The sequence below is a fragment of the Phocoena phocoena genome, chromosome 3 (genome assembly GCF_963924675.1).
Source record: "Phocoena phocoena chromosome 3, mPhoPho1.1, whole genome shotgun sequence".
Classification (NCBI taxonomy): Eukaryota; Metazoa; Chordata; class Mammalia; order Artiodactyla; family Phocoenidae; genus Phocoena; species Phocoena phocoena.
Genome location: NC_089221.1, coordinates 124,490,675 through 124,509,990, shown reverse-complemented (window position 1 = coordinate 124,509,990; position 19,316 = coordinate 124,490,675). Strand labels below are relative to the sequence as shown.

General features: G+C 46.7%; 1 protein-coding gene across 1 annotated transcript in view; it reads left to right on the top strand.

The window, feature by feature from the left end:
* DPYSL3 (dihydropyrimidinase like 3) overlaps nt 1-19,316 on the top strand; it is a 111,322-nt gene that overhangs the window by 78,696 nt on the left and 13,310 nt on the right. The window contains exons 3-8 of the mRNA XM_065875682.1: nt 2,370-2,554; nt 5,017-5,181; nt 7,459-7,520; nt 8,428-8,508; nt 11,824-11,892; nt 16,388-16,508. Of these exons, the coding sequence (XP_065731754.1) occupies nt 2,370-2,554; nt 5,017-5,181; nt 7,459-7,520; nt 8,428-8,508; nt 11,824-11,892; nt 16,388-16,508 (683 nt within the window). The remainder of the gene's footprint in view (nt 1-2,369; nt 2,555-5,016; nt 5,182-7,458; nt 7,521-8,427; nt 8,509-11,823; nt 11,893-16,387; nt 16,509-19,316) is intronic.

The following is a 19,316-nucleotide window of genomic DNA, read 5'->3' as shown; positions in this document are numbered from 1 at the left end:
CTGGTATTTACTGAATTTTCTAAAATTCAGTTAGTGTTTCTAAAAGCACTAACTAACAGTGTTCTTTGGGCTCAACACAGATTAATGTTTAATCTACACAACAGACCTATGGAGGAGGCACTTTTGTTACATTTTACAGATGAAAAAAATTGAGACATGGTGAGGTTAAGTAACTTGGCCGAAGTCATAACGCTAGTATTAGCAGATCCAAGATTGCGAATCCACATAGCTCACATCCAGGGAAGAGCCACACTCTTAATTATTAGAGCTGGCTGTCAGTAGAAACTTGACCAAGGAGGGGAGATAGAAGCTATGCATTCAAGGATTAAGGGGGCCTTGATTGGTTCAGTGGGAAAAAGGAGGGAAGGCTTTTCTTTTTCAGACTGGGTGTTATACCAGTTGTCAAAATTGGTAGAAGCATACATAGATAGGCACACCCAAGCCAGGCAACTCTTCATGCCCTTGGTTCTCACTTTCTCTTAGAGGTGAATCAGTGAGGGAGGGAAATGAGAACACACTGGCCAGTATCTGGACTAGAATGGAGTTACAATCAAGGCTGCATTTTTTCCACAGTGTGTTTTGAATTGTGGTGGCTCTGGAATGGCAGAGTGGTGACGTGGTAAGGGTGAACTCTTAGAGATGTCAGGAAGACTTAATTTTAGTTGTAGAAATTAGATTTTGTCAGGCAAGTGTTGACTTCTTCCTACCCCAGGAAAGTGTCTTTCTTAGCTGGCTGTGAACAAAAGCGGGAAGTATTCATGCCACTGGCAGTGGGGTACATGTGTCCCCAAGGTAGGAGAGGGCTCATGATAATGTAGAGCCTTAAGAATCATAAGTCTAGGGCTTCCCTGGTGGCGCCGTGGTTTAGAATCCGTCTGCCAGTGCAGGGGACACAGGTTCGAGCCCTGCTCCGGGAAGATCCCACGTGCCGTGGAGCAGCTAAGCCCGTGCGCCACAACTACTGAGCCTGCGTGCCACAACCACTGAAGCCTGTGCACATAGAGCCCGTGCTCTGCAACAAGAGAAGCCACTGCAACGAGAAGCCCGCGCACCACAACGAAGAGTAGCCCCCGCTCGCCACAGCTAGAGAAAGCCTGCGAGCAGCAATGAAGACCCAGTGCAGCCAAAAATAAAATGAATAAAATAAGTTTAGTCAAAAAAAAAGAATCATAAGTCTACCTGGAATTAACTGGATGTTTCTATCAAGGATGTGAACTAAGCAACATCGATGGTCTATGTGGTTACATTGTGCTAGGAGTAGTTGTATTTGCCAATTGTCTTGTGTAGTGTGCCCTTGGCATACTTACTGGCTTCCTTCCCACCCCAGTCTCCCCCTCTCTGCCTCCCTGGGATGCTCTGAAGCTTCTTGGGTGAAGCTGTGTCTGGTGGAGGTTGTCATAATCACCTTCCTTGGCTTGAAACTTCTACTGAGATGCTGACCATACAAAAGCAGCTGGTGTAGGCATCTGTGTCTTTGGCTTCCTCTTTGAGAATCTGCCATAAGCTGTGATTGACAGATAAACTATCAGGGAAGGATGGAATTGAGAGTGAAGTCTGAGTTGTGAAATGCTCTAGACAGATTCCATTTGTTATGAGGAGCACAGATGAACCCATTTAGAGGATAGCTAAGTTCACACACCTATTCTTTAAAGTGATTCTTTACCTCCTTCAGTCTCTCCTAACAGTTCATTATTTCACAGCCATTTGGTCCTTCTGCAAATGTTCTTCCTGACCTTTAAATAAAGAACAAAATGAAAAGTATAATAAAAACACTTATTAAACAATATTTATTACACACCCTATATTCTAGACATGGTTAAGCCACTGGGGTTACAGTACTAAGCCAGGACACACGGTCCTACCAAACAGCATATCAGATTGTTTCGTATCTATAAAAAAATTGTTTTCTGAGTGGACCTAGAGATTATCATACTAAGTGAAGTAAGTTAAAGACAAGTATCTTACGATATCACTTGTATATGGAATCTAAAAAATGATACAAATGAACCTATTTACAAAACAGAAACAAACTCACAGACGTAGAAAACAAACTTATGGTTACCAAAGGGGAAAGGGGGGTAGGGATAAATTAGGAATTTGGGGTTAACAGATACACACTACTATATATAAAATAAGCAACAGGGTCCTACTGTATAACACAGGGAACTATATTCAATGTCTTGTAATAAAAACAAATGTTTTCTGTTACGGATACCTGTCTTTATTTGTTTCTAGATTGCTAAACTTGTGAATCACTTGCAAAAGACTACTTTGATAAACATAAGTTACAACATTTCAAATCCTTATAATACTATGTTTATCTTGGAAGTCATTCTTTTAAATTGCTGGTTGTTTCCCTGTCTCACCAGGCAAATCGGAGACAATCTGATTGTCCCTGGAGGGGTGAAGACCATTGAGGCCAATGGGAAAATGGTGATCCCTGGAGGCATCGATGTCCACACTCACTTCCAGATGCCCTACAAGGGAATGACCACAGTGGACGACTTCTTCCAAGGGACCAAGGCTGCCTTAGCGGGGGGCACCACCATGATCAGTAAGTCCCCCGACTTTACACATTTCTGTAAAGCGTGCGAGGGGTCCTAGGGAGTGAGTTTAACCAACATGTTAACTGCAGTGGTCTCTGTTGGTAACTCGTACACTTCCCCTCAATTCAGTTTTTAGACTTTCTGCCTGATGAGACCTGAGAAAAGCTGGTTATGGTGAGGACATTGGCAGCTCCTGTAACCACGTAGAGGAGATTCAGGAAGTTCATGACCTTGAAAGCAGGTGTCTTCTCTGTCTGCCTTAGAGCAGGGGCCCGATATACCATGGGTGGGGAATCAGCACTTATCACCTCTGGGCCAGTCTCTGTGGAAAGTGGACTTAAAAAGTTGTGGATCGTGGGCAAAAAGCAATTTCAGGACTTCCAACTTGGGTCTGAGGCAGCAGGGGCAGAGAGTACAGGCAGAGCAGTGAGAATGGGGCTGAGAAGCATCCCAGAGAGAATGATAATGAGACCTAACAGTTCTTGAGAGCTGGAGGCTTCATTGGTGGTTAGTGTTATTTAGTCTGTGCTGTGTTTTGACCAATTCGTATCTTTAAGATTGGGCAAGCTGGGGGGTTGTTTCTCTTGTTTTGTTTTGTTTTTCTGGTGACTTTTGCAATTCCAAAGAGACCTAGGGAGTTGAATGCCAGGATTACTGAGCAGATAGCATTCCAGGGCACTCCTTCCTAAACCAAAGGAATCCCAATGAATTGGCTCCCGTCCCAGCCCTGGCCCCCAACTTGGTCAGCAAGAGCACTGTTTACCACAGTATACATCCACTTAAGAACTCAGTACAGCCTGAGCTGTATTATTCACTGTCTTTTGCTTCCTTTCAACGGGAGCAGTAGCAGGGTTCAACTTCAGCTAGTTGGGTGTGGGAACCCAGGAAAATTGTGCCAGGGCCATAGAAGGTGCAATTCTGGGAGACCAAAGCCTTTCTTCAGCCAAAGGGAGGAAGCCAGCTGACTTCTCAGCAGCTGCCTGCCCACGAAGGCCCTGGTGTGGGTCCAAGCATCAGTAACGTAGCTCCATGCCTTTGCTTTCCGATAAGTGCACTTAGGCTGCCTGTGCTAGAAGGCTGAGGAAATCAGTGATGTTGGCCTGGCTTTCTGCCATCTTGCCGAGGAGCTGGACCTGTTCAGAATCCTGGACATATGCATTAGGCTTGGGCTTCTGCATTAGGGAAGGAGCTCCACGTGAGAAGAGAGGAAAGCATATAAGAACAACAGAAGTATACATGTCCTTTGTAGATGATTTTAAAACCCTAGGTATGCAGAAAAGAAAAAAAACTCCATAAATCTCACTTCACTGTCACAGTTTGGCTATATATTTTTTTCTATTTAAGAAAAAGGATTGTAATAAACATACTGTGCTTTAGCCTTCTATTTTCACTAATTAATATGTCGTGTATATCTTTCCATTCATTTATTTTTATTCTACCAAATTTTAAATGGACTCCTGACATCCGTTTTATGAAGGTATCACAATTTATGTATTTAACCAAACTTCCCTATTGTAAGACTTTGTTCACAGTTTTTCACTTACATAAATGTATAAATAGTGGCAAACATCTTGAGAGCCCAGATTTTGCATATAGCCATGTTTATTTCCTTAGGGATAATTCTCAGGCATAGGAATAATTGTTGAGGTATGAAAAATGTCATGGTTTTTGATACACGTTTCAAAATTGTTCTTAGGAAAGTTGTATCAATTCATACTTTCTCTCGACTGCCATGGGGAACTATGAAAAACTCTAATTTTTGCCTTAACCTCACCAATGTTATTGGCGTAAATCTTACTCTTTTAAAAAGTATTATCCACCATTACAGGTACTGCAAGAGTAGGTTTTGGCCTCAAAGAAACCATATTCTTGACAAAAAGTTTGCATGGAAATAATATCTGTGGGCCAAGCGTCAAGTTCACTTGACTGATACTAGGTCTTTGCCACGGCAGTACGCCCGAGCCTTCATTCTCTTGTGCCCAGACATAACTTTAAAGCCCCTCCTTCTGCCCATAAAAGGGAGTCCAACTTTGATCACCAGCAGTGACTCCTGTAATACTGGTAATAATGGTACACAGTAGGCGCTCATCAATTGATAGGTAATATTTATGGAGCGCTTACTATGTGCCAGGCATCAGGTGAAGCACTTTTCGTGCATTGTCCCATTTAGTCCCTTAACAAACTTAGAGGGAAGGCAGTGTTACCCCTGTCCCCAACCCCACTTGGTGCCCGTTTTAAGAATGAGAAAATTAAGGTTTGGAGAAGCTAGTAATTTGCCCAAGATCCCATAGCTAAGTGACAGTTGAATCATTAGCAACCTTGAAACCACCCGGGAACCCTTTCTAAGGTTAATCCTATGCTCAAGAAATAGAGACTTTGCTGTCGTAGCTAAGCAAGAAGGAGCAGACCTGTGCAGCGGGGACCAAAGGCTGTGTCGATGAATCGCCCATGCGGGGCCTCTGTTGTTCAGTTGACCACGTGGTGCCCGAGCCTGAGTCCAGCCTGACGGAGGCCTATGAGAAGTGGCGGGAGTGGGCCGATGGCAAGAGCTGCTGTGACTATTCCTTACACGTGGACATTACCCACTGGAACGACAGCGTCAAGCAGGAAGTGCAGAGCCTAATCAAGGACAAAGGTGAGCCCGGATGTGCCTTCCTCCCTTCCCCCTTGCCTGTCCTTCCCATACTGTCCACTCATTTAGTCGCTTCTCCTTGCTGGACCCTGGAACCCTGAGTATGAATGCCAGATATAGGGGTACCACTATGGACCAGGCCATCCTACTTATTCCTTACAGGATCCCCATGAGATAGGGATTATTATCCTTACTCCGCAGTTGGAGAACCTGAGGCTTCAGAATACGTAGCCCAAGTTCATAGAATTTGTAAGCAGTAGATCTACCCAAATCCTGTGCTCTGCACCTCCGTGCAATACTGCCCATTGTACAGAGGAAGCAACGGAGGTCAGGAGGGGTTGACGTCTTACATGAGGTTATACAGCTAGTACATATGAGATTAGGAATGTTTAACCTCTATCATTGTGATTCCAAAGATCCAACCATTACTATTATGTAACAATAGCATTCTCGGAAGAGGCTAAGACATTTCTGGGAGCAAAGATGTGTTCGTACTCCAGATAGGAGCTTAGGGCCTGAAAGGTGTGTGTGTGTGTGTGTGTGTGTGTGTGTGTGTGTGTGTGTGTGTGTGTGTGTATGTATCTGCGTGTGTCTGTGTCCTCTCTATGAGTCCATGATTTAGGTTCCCATTGACTTAGATTCTTCTATGTTTACTTCTTTCTGTGTTCTGATGGTCAAGTATTTCACACACGCACCACCCTCTCTACATGCACGCAGACGTGTGACGTGCTCCGCATCCGAGGGGGGCCTGGAGGACTTAGGGGAGTATGAGGAATGGCCTCTGCCAGTACCCATGGCAGAAGGAAGCAGGCCGGTGCAGAGCAATAGGATAAATGCCGCAAGATGCAGAATATTGTTATAACAGTAGCAATAGTGCTACGGTACTAGTACTAATAATACTATTATAATTATTATCATACGAATTTTATGATACTGTTATCAATGAGCAGTCTCGATGCAAAGGCCAGGAGTGCAGTGGAAGGCAGTGTGCTCGGGGTTCGGGGGAGGGGATGACCTCCCAGAGGACGAGCTCTCCTTTGCATCCCCCGCTCACCCCACAAGCTCTGCCCAGTTCTCACTATCTGATACAGAGGGTGAGATTAACCCCTCCCTTTTTTTATTTTGGCCGCACAGCCGGCTTGCGGGATCTTAGTTCCCACACCAGGGATCAAACCCGCGCCCCCTGCAGTGGAAGCGTGGAGTCTTAACCACTGGGCCAGGGAAGTCTCCTGCCTCCCTTCTCTCTGTGTCTCCTTTCACACTGCATCTCAACTAGGTAGAAAAGTGAATGGCTTTAACACCCACTTCCCTTCTGAAGGGCCCGAGTCATACCACGGATGACCCAGAGGCTTGTGGGAAGGGTTGTGTTGGGAAAAACTGCCCTGAGTTGCACCATTCTGGGTAGGGAAGGTCCCAGATTACAGTCCACTTTTGGCCTGGAGTACTGTGGGCTGAGATGGCCCTAATGGCTGGAGAACAAAATTACCCTCCTTTCCTCTAAATGACTCTCTGTCCCCCAGTCCCACCTGTTTCTGTATATTACTCTACGAATAGTGTATTTGGGGGGAGAAATTAAATGGCTCTTTCCTTGTAACGCTGATGACTTAGATATTTAAGCCTAAGGTGATCCTTGACTTCTCTGCATTAGCTCTGTTACTTCCCCTAGGACAGGCTGTAGATCTTAGTTCTCTCTCAGACCCAACACCTTGCCCAGGCCTGGTGGAGAGCAGGCACTCACCAAGAGCAAAATAAACCTCTCCCAGGAGATCAGCCACGTGCTGGTGCTAAGAGTTTTGCATGTGTTGTCTTTTAAAGTTTCCAACCACCTTACGAAGCAGGATGGTGTTATTTTTCCATTTTACAGATGAGGAAACCGAGGCTCAAGGGGTTAGGGTTTCCAAGCTCGCTGACCCAGCACGTGGTGCCACTCCTAGTGTGTGTACACGGCTAGTGTGCTGCAGTGATTCCTGACACTGTATCCTGCCTTGAGCAGTGTCGAGGCTTGTTGGCTCTCTGGGCTGGGATCTCTGGAGGGGGAGGCAGGAAGGAGCCGCAGAAGAAGAGACCATTCTGCTATGACGTCATAGGAATCGTCAATTTTACAGGGTAGAGGAGGAAATAGAAAAATGCTCTTGGAGAATGGGACGCATCCGCTTTGCATTGGGCAGGGGCCTGCGATGCCCTCAGGGCCCGGGGGGTGTCACAGTGGGAGCACAGGATGCGGCAGGGTCGTGATAATGCTGTCTTCCTCCTGTCTTCCCTCCCATCCCTCTCTTGCAGGGGTGAACTCCTTCATGGTTTACATGGCCTATAAGGATTTGTATCAAGTGTCGAACACAGAGGTAATAACCCATCACTGTGTGGTTTGGGGTCTCTGGATGGCTTTCCTGTGGTTGCCGGTGACCTTGGCTCTTTGCACATGAGTTACTGTGGTCAGTGTGGGAGACTGCTGGGCAAGAGAGCTTCCTGAAGTCCTCGCCGTTTACACTACATTTTAAATAAGGTAACGGGCAGGGTGCCCGGGGCAAGGCAGACAGGGAACTAACATTTCCACTGGCAGCAGCTTTCTCAAAAGGACAAGAGGAAGGGCGTGTCTAAATCTCCCATCTACCAAACAAACTCTACACCCCTCGGGAACTCAGGGGGGAGTGTAAGTGCTCAGCCCTGTGGGATTAAGGAGGGCCGTCTACTCTTTGGGGTAATCGTACCAGCTTGCCTCTGACTCTCTGTCTCCGAAATGCATGGGGTGTGCTTGTTTTAGACAAATCTCAGCTTCTCAGAAGAAATACAGAAAACGAATTCCCATGCCACCGGGCAAGGAGATGAAGGGTGGTCTGCCTTGAGCGGCTAAGAGATAGAGGTTTCAGCTTTTGAGTTAGCTTCTGGCCAGGCTGCGGTGCCTTTCAGGAGTGTTAAGAAGGATTCTGAAGCTCTGTCTGAGTTCAGTGGGAAGTAATTCCATTTAAAGTGCAGGAGGCAGAGTAGGGGGGTTAGTATCACTCTGCTAGATGTGTGCCCTGTCTGCCTAGGAGACATGCTGGGTTCCTTATATAGACAGTTTCCTAGAGCTCCTTTGGATTAGCACTCCTCTTTGGTTGTGCATGTTTTAGTCTGTATTTCTGCCCTAGTCACTTATTTCCTCTAGTTCATCCCATTTATTTTAGCTCTGGCCCTAGTCGTTGGCCCTTGCATGAGATTGCTAAAAGCACTGGGTCTTGTGAATGTGACAAAGACTCATTTCTGTTTCAGCTGTACGAGATCTTCACCTGTCTGGGAGAGCTGGGAGCCATCGCTCAGGTGCACGCTGAGAATGGGGATATCATTGCCCAGGTAACACAGCACAGCTCCCTGCAGTATACTTCCTGCTTGGGCTAGGGTCTGCCTCCCATTTATTTTCTCATTTCTTCAGTGTTGCCAGAGCTCTCAATATGTGCCAGGCACCCTCATAAGTACTCTGCTAAGAACAGAACCTGCCCTCAAGGACCTCACAGTCTAGGAGAAGGAGTTATGAGGGCAAATAGACAAGCGAGGGAGAAAGCAGAAGATGCTGAAAAGCAGGGAGCCGTCTGGCCATTCTGGGGAATCAGAAAAGGCATCCTGGCACAGGAGGTTTTCTAATTGGGCCGTTTAGTGGGAGAGCATCGCTGAGTCTGTTTTGAAAATGAGTCCAAGGTACGTGTCATGCTCAGTCCTGAAGAAAAACTCTAAGACAGCATTTTTCAGAAGCTGGAAATCTGAGCCAGGACTGCGGAACTCACGGCCTTAGATAATGAATTCAGGTCTTGTGGGGATCAGAGCAGACATCCCACTGATTTCCGAGAAATCATATTGAGAAACCTGAGGAAAGAGTGATGACAGCAAGGGCCCCAAGGCCCAAATCGATCATTTGTAAGGAAGCAGAAAGCACTTCTCTCTCCATCTCCTGGGTTGCTTAATGGGCTAGATGCACAGATGTGTCTTCGCCAGGGTTTTGTTGATCTCAGAGGCGTTCAGGATTGGCTTCCGCTAGGAGGCGGCAGCCAGCAAACAGTGTCAGCTCTCTTAGTCCATTTGATAACAGTAACAGCAAGAAACCATTATTCATTCTTTTAAGAGTATTTCCTGAGTGCTTTGTGCCAGTGCAGTGCCTTGTGCAGCACTAGGCTATAGCGGGGAGTCAAAACAGATGCATTCCAGAGCTCTCGAGTACTCGGGCCGTGCTTTAGAAGTTGTCCAGGACATGGCGAATGTGGTCGGCAGGGGTGTGGGAACACACTGAGGCCGACCCTCATCTCAGACCCGTCAGCTTCTAACAGCAGGACCCACCTGGGGAGCGCTTCCCACCATGTGCCAGGCCCTAGTCAGGGCGCTCGTATGTTCCCATTTAATCTTCGCCCAAGCCTTTCAAGGTGGCGCCCACCCTCCTCCCTGTTTTATAGATGAGGACACCGAGGCTCTGAAGGATGAGGTCACTGGCCCAGGGATCACAGCCAGCAACTGGGAGAACACAATCTTAGCTTCTCAGGGGATGTTCCTCAGTGAGCATCTTTACCCAGAGATGGTGGAGAAGGGTCCTTCTCCACCAGTCCAGCTGTAGGCTCCCGGAGAGGCAGCGCCCGGGCTGTGCAGGCTCCAGCTGTTAGGATTTCAGACTCTCAGGGCTGTCTGTCTAGCGGAGGAGGTGAGTTAAGCGTGCAGTTTCCACTCCCTTATGACCGAGGAGGTTAATTAGTCAGGCCCCCGACAGCCTTCTCCCACATCCCCCGCACACCCAGATAATGAAGTCATTTTCCGAAGAGGCTCCAGATGCCTTGCTCCCATGGGAGGCATCCTGGTGGTGGTGGAGCTCTCTCTCCTCCCCATTCTCAAGCTTTCCGTGCAGCAGCCAGACGCCCCAGCCCTCCCTCCAGATGCGCTAGCAATCAGACTCCCTGCTTCTTCATCCTAGCCTCTGTGGAGGCAGACGGACTCCGACTCACAGCCCCTTTCCAGCTTCCTCTTGAGGCTTCTTAGCACAGAAGTGTGTCTGCTTCCGCACCGCCTCTCCGCCTCCGCCCCACCTTGGGAAGATCTGTTCCCGGTCAGGAAAAGAATAAGGGCTCTTTTCCATTTGGATGAGTTTCGTGTATGTGTTTATTAAATTCAGCTCAAGCTGAAAGATTTTATCGCATTGTTTAAATGAAGGCAGCTGCTATACTCGGAGTTTTTGCTACACGTTATGCAAAGTGACTAAAGAGCAAGAAGTATTTTCTAAGGGTACCAACAAGGGACATTTTCAAAAGTTTCAAGCTGGAAGGGCAGTCGGAGAGTACAGCGTCTTTAGCCCTTCGTCCAACGGTGAAAAAGACAGGGTCCCTTTCCTCTTGGAGCAACCGAAACTGTGACGTAATTACAGCAGCGATCGGTGCCTCTAGGTGCCCGCACCTCCCCCACCCACGTCAGGTGGCATTCATGGGTCTTTACACGTTATTCTTTTTTTTTTGCGGTACGCGGGCCTCTCACTGTTGTGGCCTCTCCCTTTGTGGAGCACACGCTCCGGACGCGCAGGCTCGGCGACCATGGCTCACGGGCCCAGCCACTCTGCGGCATGTGGGATCTTCCCGGACCGGGGCACGAACCCGTGTCCCCCGCATTGGCAGGCGGACTCTCAACCACTACGCCACCAGGGAAGCCCTACATGTTATTCTTAACCTTCCAGCTATAGGGACGTCGTGGCTTTGCGAATAGGCCGTCCCAACGTGAGCAGTGCACTAGAATCACCCGTGGAGCTTAAGGAACGCTCCCTGGGATTCTCCGGGTTCCAGAGATCCAGATTTGGGAGGTCATAGGAGAGCTCAGTCAGGTGTATTATGGAAAAGTTGCCCTGGTGATTGGAATGTGCTCGGAGACCATCGTTCAAGCGAGTTCCATCCTGTGCGTTGTCGCAGCACTTTTGGACCAGATAGGAAGGAGAGCATCGTGTGAGATGGAAGATGCTTTAGTTGGACACCTCAACCCTTGTGTGACTTCACGAGGCAGTTCAGAGTCAAAAGTCAATACATTTTGTTGAAGGAATGGGTTTCAAAATGCATGAATGAATAAACAAACGAGTTAAGCCAGTGTCCTTTCAGAGGTGTCTGCATCTGGAAGAAATGAAGAATAAGTGAGCTGGTGCGACTTTTGACGTGTAATGGAGAAAAAACTTGATACTTTGACAGACTGTCGTCCTTTTAATAAAAAAAGCCACCCCTAAAGGCTCTTTTCTTCTTTTAGTTAAGACTCTACCCTGTTTTGCAATTCCAGATATAGAATTAACAAATTTGTTCAACATCCCCATCTGATTCTTTTTTTTTTCCCTTGAACACATCTTTAGATTAGAATATACCAGCCTGGGCTTCCCGGGTGGCGCAGTGCTTGGGAGTCTGCCTGTCAATGCAGGGGACACCGGTTCGTGCCCCGGTCCGGGAAGATCCCACATGCTGCGGAGCGGCTGGGCTCGTGATCCATGGCCGCTGAGCCTGCACTTCCGGAGCCTGTGCTCCGCAGCGGGAGAGGCCACAACAGTGAGAGGCCCGCGTACTGCAAAAACAAAAACAAACAAACAAAAAACAGAATATACCAGCCTAACTCTTTCAAACCTTGGTTGAGCTCATATAAAAACTCTTCTCCATTCTTTTCTCATTCTAGGAGCAAATCCGGATGTTGGAAATGGGGATAACCGGCCCAGAAGGCCATGTACTGAGCAGACCAGAGGAGGTAATTTTCAGGAGGATGTGGTAGGGAGAGGGGTGGAGGGAGAGAAGCAGTAGCAATGGAGGCTCTTCTTTTTTAGCCTCATCTTCCGGGAGACTCCCGTCATCGCAGCAGCCTGGTTTATGGCCTGCTGCCCATTTTACATTGTAGTGTTTGCGTTCAGCTTCCCCTCTGTTGGCACACACACGTACGGTGTGTGAACAAACATCTCTGAAAGGTGGTGGGACTCTGTGAATACCAGACAGAACCTGGAACATTTCTTCCAAAGACCACATCTGACTGACCCAACTCAAGGCCCCTAAGGAAATTAGAAAGGAGTGGAAAGGGAGTGTTTACTTGTGGCCCCTGATCTCTCTAAAGACAATACAAGTCGGAGGGTGTTGCACTGTTACTCAGTAGGACTGGTAAATATCTAAATCCTTTCTTAATCATGTGAATCTCAGACATTTCCACTATTCCTTTATTCCATATTATGAGTCCTGCACAATATCGACAGGGGGCCGAATGGGATTATCGTAGACATTATGTCGGTTGATTTGTGTATGGTGATGAGGACATCCAGGTACGCTTTTCCCACGTGTAAGATGAATTCTGATTAGCATCAGTGCTTAGGAGTTAAAGAACCAACGAATGGTAACTAGTGGCTGATTCCACGTCTCTGAGCTGTCAGCAACTTCAGCTGCTGGCACAGGCCTGGAGCTGGGAATGGGCTGCCCGTATGGCTGAGAGCACACTGGCTTTGGGAGATCAGCCTGGGTCTAGCACCTGCAGCAAATTCCAGGCCCTCCATGTTGACAAAGCAAATCCTCTCCTGTTGTATCATCCCAAGCTCCGTACTCTCTACAACAGGAAGAAGAAGGAGCCAGAACCAGAAATCACAGTATTCTCGTTGGCTATCTCTGTTAGGATCTTTTTAAAAAAGAAAAGGTAGCACACATAGAGAATACTGTTCCTCTCATCAAGGAATGGATTTTCCCAAACTGAACACACTTGTGTAACTAGCACCCAGTTGGAGAAACAGAACATTATTAGCACCCTAGAAGCTCCATTGTGTTTAACGATATTTTTGTTGCCAGTTGAAATAATTTATAATTGTGTGATCAAGGTTACAGTCACAGCCCTCCGGAAAAGTCGGTCTCCTTAATACCAGGTCCCTCCTTTGGAGTATTTGCCTATACCCAGTACTATGCTCATTGCATTTAATGGAGATAACGGTTATCCTTGCCCCAGTCTGGGTATTATCGTTACATAAAGAAGCAGGAGCTCAGAGAGATTAAGCCACTGGCCATCACGTTTGAGGGACTGGAAAATTGTTTACCCTGTGTGAGTAGGCCAGGGTGATCAGTACTGTTTGTGAAACTTCTTCAATGCTGTTCACTGTGGAGAAGTCCTGGCAAGATCGATTTCTGCAGCAGCAGCCAGGGGATTTCTGAGCAGAGTCTATTTTTGTTCCTTGGTTTGTTTTTCCAACCCCCCCGCCCCCCAACCCTACTCTCCTCCCTGTTCTCATCTCCTTTTTAGTAAAAAGCCTCTCAGCTGCAGATCTCGACAACACTGGAAGCCCGTTTGGGTGAAGTTGGAGGGTGATGTAACCTTCCAAAGATAGTCATGTTGTCAAGGTGCTGAAAACCCTGCGGTGCTTGGAGCGGGGGGGATGAGATCAAAGGGGCCGGGACTGCAGTCGTGGAGGAGCTGGAGTGGGCAGCACAGGCATGAAGAAGGAGGGCGCAGGAGGGGCTCTGAAGCCCCTCTTCAGTTCAAAGCACACCTAGATAGCATCTGGAGTAATGCCGTTCAGAGAGCTGAAGCCGAGGCTCGGAGACAGCCACTCTGACGTCTGGGTGCTTCAGGAAGGTGGCCACATTCACCTGTGCTTGGGGCTCCAGGATCTTCATCTCACCACGTGGAACAAAGTGCAGCTTGGGGGATGCTGGCTGGACCAGCCAAGTTCTTAGAGTCTTTCTCCTAAGTCACACTCACCAAGGGCAGTGACTGGTTTGCGTTATACAAACATTGGGCATGTATCTGCAAGCTATTTTCGATATTTTTTAAAGTGTTGGGTTGCATGGCTAACCAGAGGGTCATATCCATCTAAAAAGGAGCTGTTGCTGATTGAAAGGAAAAACGCCGGCGTGTCTGCGTTGGGCTGAATTGGACTAATTCGGGCTTTGGGTGGTAACGCAGGCTCTCGCACTGGTCAGAAGCCTTCATCAGCAATGCAACCAATAGCCGACCTTCAAGGAACACTTGCCTTGTTCCAGGATTGAGCTAATTGCCTTACAAGGATGAACTCTGTTAATTCTCTGAACAGCCCTGTGTGTCACGTCCTATTATTATCCCTGCTTTATGGACCAGGAAACTGAGTCTTTGGGAAGTTGTGTAACATCCCTGAGATCACCTGGCTTCTAAGTGGCAGAACCAGAACACAGATCCAGCTCATGAGAGAGGCTGAGCTCTAAGATCCTGCTTTGTTAATAAAATAAGGGAAGATTTATTATTTCTTACTCATTAAATTCAACTGGGTCGGTTAGTATATTTGAAAACGTGAATTCTACATTAGGGTGGGCTGGAGGAAATCAGTGATAAAAGAAATCTTTGTGTTGAGAAGCCTGGGAATTATTAGTGTAAGAAATGCCTGTGGGAACGAACCCATCGCTATTCACCCATTGCTGCAGGAAAGGACTTAATGCCTAGTTGCCTTCACTGGTTATTTATACATACTGGTGTTGGGATTGTGTTTTGCCAGAGATTCTGCCCTGGGCAGACTGGGGAGCTAAGACTTCCATCACATGTGGCCTTTGTGATAATCACAGGGAGAGGAGAGAATAGGCCAAGGGAAAACTCTAGCTTCACTGATGCAGTGCCCACTCTGGCCAGACACTGCTCTCACCCCACCGTCCCCTGATACACCCTCCCTATCTCCACTTCCTTTTTTAATTTTTAATTTTTATTGGCATATAGTTGATTTCATTACAGAGTAGCGAGTAGAGTTCCCTGTGCTATACAGTAGGTCCTTATTAGTTATCTATTTTATATATAATAGTGTGTATATGTCAATCACAGTCTCTCAATTTACTCTCCCCTTTCCCCCACCCCGGTAACCATAAATTTGTTTTCTATGTCTGTGACTCTATTTCTGTTTTTAAAATAAGTTCATTTGTGCCATTTTATTAGATTCCACATTTAAGCGATATCATATGATGTTTGTCTCTCTCTGACTTACTTTACTTACGATAATTTCTAGGGCCATGATAATCTCTAGGTCCATCCTTGTTGCTACAAATGGCATTATTTCGTTCTTTTTTGTGGCTGAGTAATATTCCAGTGTGTGTGTGTGTGTGTACCACGTCTTCGTTATCCATTCATCCGTTGATGGACATTTAGGTTGCTTCCATGTCCTGGCTGTTGTGAATAGTGTTGCAGTGAACATTGGGGTGCATGTATGTTTTTGAATTATGGTTTTCTCTGGATAGATGCCCAGGAGTGGGATTGCTGGATCATATGGTAACTCTATTTTTAGTTTTTTAAGGAACCTCCATACTGTTCTCCATAGTGGCTGTATCAATTTACATTCCCACCAACAGTGCAAGAGTGTTCCCTTTTCTCCACACCCTCTCCAGCATTTATTGTTTGTAGGTTTTCTGATGATGGCCATTCTCACCAGTATGAGGTGATACCTCATTATAGTTTTGATTTGCATTTCTCTGATAATTAGTGATGTTGAGCATCTTTTCATGTGTCTGTTAGCCATCTCTGTGTCTTCTTTGGAGAATGTCTATTTAGATCTTCTGCTCATTTTTGACTGGGTTGTTTGTTTTTTTGACATAGAGCTGCATGAGCTGTTTGTATATTTTGGAGATCACTTGTCAGTCACTTTGTTTGCAAATATTTTCTCCCTTTCAGTGGGTTGTCATTTCGATTTGTTTATGGTTTCCTTTGCTGTGCAGAAGCTTTTAAGTTTAATTAGGTCCCATTTTTTAATTTTTTTTTTAAATTTTCATTACTCTAGGAGGTGGATCAAAAAAGATATTGCTGTGATTAATGTCAAAGTGTGTTCTGCCTATGTTTTCCTCTAAGAGTTTGTACAGTATCCAGCCTTACCTTTAGGTCTTTAATCCATTTTGAGTTTATTTTTGTGTATGGTGTTAGAGAGTGTTCTAATTTCATTCTTTTACATGTAGCTGTCCAGTTTCCCCAGCACCACTTATTGAAGAGACTGTCTTTTCTCCATTGTATATCCTTGTCTCCTTTGTTGTAGATTAGTTGACCATAGGTGGGTGGGTTTATCTCTGGGCTGATCTCCACTTTTGAGAAGCCCAGTAAAGCAACACAGCTGGGAAGCTGTAGTTCTGCGGTTTGGATCCAGGGCGTCTAACTGCAGATCTTCCAGGCTTTTAACCTCTGTGCAGCACTGCATTCTCAGTTTGTAGAGACAGGGGAGTGGCACTCTGAGAGGTTCGTGCTCCCCTTGACTCCCGGGGACTTTTTTTTTTTGCAGCTGGAAGCTGAGGCTGTGTTCCGTGCCATCACCATCGCCAGCCAAACCAACTGTCCTCTCTACGTCACGAAGGTCATGAGCAAGAGTGCAGCCGACCTCATCTCACAAGCCAGGAAAAAAGGTGATTTGTGCTCCGAAGATCTCAGAGCCCCTAACGAGCCATGTGGCTCCTTTCCCTTGGCTGTCCTGTATAAATGGTGCCTATTTTGCTCATTGCCTTGCTCTCAGGGAAGCCCCTCATCCTTGTTAGCCCATTGGATCCTTTCTGCATCCTGTGTGGATGGCAGGATCCCAGGATTTCTACTACTTGGCAGATGAGTAAATTGAGGCTCAGGAAGGGTAAGTGGTCTGCCCGAGATGACACAGCTTGAATCAGTTCTTTGGTGAATTGGTGCATCTCTTTTCCTCCCTGTGATCTTTCACTGTCAGTTCATGTTATCTGAACTTTATATATGGACATATTCATGAAGATTATATTTGGTGCAGCAGTCAAAGACCCTACTCAAATGGACTTAAACAAGTAAATTATTGGTTGAGGGTGTTTCAGGCATGGCTGGATCAAGGGGTTTAAACACTGATATTAGAGCTCTATCACTGTTATTCCTTTCTGGACTCTGCTTTCCTCTCTTTTCAGTATGAACAATGACAAGAATAAATGCTAAGAGCTGTTCTTGTCCTCTGCACTTGGTGGGGGCATGGTGAGGGAGTAGAGAACATCTTTTCCAATAGCTCAAGGGAAAGTCCCCAGGAATACTGCCATTGCCTTGGCTTGGGTTGTGGGCTCACCTCTGAACCAATATCTCTTCCGGAGATGGTGTAATTGATTGGTCAGGGTTGAGGGCAGAGTACAGGGAGGAGGTCCCACCCCCTGAGCCACTCAGGGTAGCCCAGGTTATTTCAGAGAAGGCATTGAATGGGTCTCCAAAGGACATCCAGCGCTGTGGACTTCATGACGCGGCTCTGTCCCCATGGCCTTCTGACTTCTGTTTCTTTTCTCCATGGCTGTTAACTCGGCTTCCTTTGCTCACCTTGTGCTAAGCTCAAGCTTACCCTCATTTCAAAACTTGCTCTCCTGCTTTCCGTTCTTGTCCTCAGTGACACACTAATGGGCTCCCTTGTGAACAGAGTGTGGTTGAGACACGGGAGCCGTAGGGCTCTGCGTTTGGTTGGGAGGGAGGATTTCCTAGGCCCGGCTGTATGACTGTGACTGCCGTGTGCCCGTGGGACCAAGCTGAATGATTCATCTACCAAACCCAGAACTGGTCTGTACAACTCCGCATGTGAGTGACGGGGGCGGCTAAAAATAGTCCCAGCTGACCGATGGCCGAGTGTTTGGCTGCCTGACCTTCTGGCAAACGGGACCCTTTTCTTACGGGAGGGGAATCTCCCTAATTGCCCCGCCAGCCTTTCTAGCTGGCAGATTCTGGGGCACCACCTGCTCACCTTACCCTGCTCATGGGAAACCTGCTGTTTTCTCGCTCGGCTTTTAAGTGTCTCCATATGATATGGCCTGGCTGCTTCGCTGGGTATGAGTCATCAGGACAGAACCAGGAATGAAGCCCAGTGCTGCTTACCCATTCTTGGAGAAGGGAAAAAGGAAAAGAAAAGTGCACGGGGACACCTCCACTCCTCTCCCCATGGCCACCTACTATCCTCACCCTGTCATGCCTCGTGCTGATGGCCACATCCTGCTTGGGACCCATTCTCGGATGACCTGAGGGCTTCAAAGACAGTGTGTTTCAATTATATGCTGGGTCTTATTTTAAATTCCATGTAGAAAAATTCCTCACCCTTAGCCTCCTGGCTTATGACTTTCTGGCAAGGAGAACTAGTACAGCTGTGTCTCCAGGGTGGAAGGGAGGCATTATTTTAGTGATGAAAAACCAGCTGCTGAGATGGAAGCCAATAAACATCTCATGAACCATCATTCTCAGGGGAGGAGTCAAGAGCATTCAGAGCAGGAAGACAGCGTATGGCAGGGTTCACTCTTCCCTCTGGACCAGGGGACTATTTAAGCCCCAGGGTGTTTAATCCCCAAGTGCTCCTCAGCATCTCTGCACGGCTGCTCAGAATCAACATTAGGAATTTCAATTTAATGAGGGCCAACTGTATACCCTGCATTGAGGGGAAATACTTTAAATGTATTATTATGTAGAATTCACAAAGCACCAGGAGAAACTGGCATTTATTATCACCATTTTTCAGAAGAGGAAATTGAAGCACATCTTGTCCAGAATCTCCCAGCTTGGAGAGCTAGTCTCCAAATCCAATTGTGTCAATAATGTAATTACAATCTCTACTTATTCTAGTCTTCCGTCTAAAGATAGTCCAAAGGGAGAGGTCTTCCACTTTTAAGGTTGTATTTCTCTTAATAGTACTTGAATGCTTGCCTTGACTTTCATTTCTTCATTTCTTTTTGGTCTCATATGCTTTAGCTTGGTAAATATTTTTGGAGAGTCCTTGAAATTCTCTTTAGTCCTATGTGGATCCTTTTCACTGCCACCCCAAAGAACAGGTCTGTCCTATATGAATCATTGCCATTGCTTCCTTCTTTTGCCCATGGCAGACATCACAAATCAATCCTGAGCCTTTTCTAGTGAGACCAGAAGCACATTTAGAATTCTTCCCAACACAGAAATCCAGGCAACTAAAACCTAAAATTGATTGGAGTTGAAGCAAGGCAAAACCTGTAATCCTAGCCATAGAGCCTTCTTAAACTTCCACCTTGTGGGGAACTTGAATGTGGAAGATGGAGGAGCAAACTTAAAGAAGCCAAGGGCTGCACGGGAATCGTTAGCCCAAGATTCTGGCACAGAGAAACTTGATACCAACCCACCTTCTATGAGATAGCATTTACCTTCTGTATCACTATCCCTTCTTCTTTCACAAGCTCAGTTTAGATCAGTGTACGTCCCAGTATCCTTCCTCC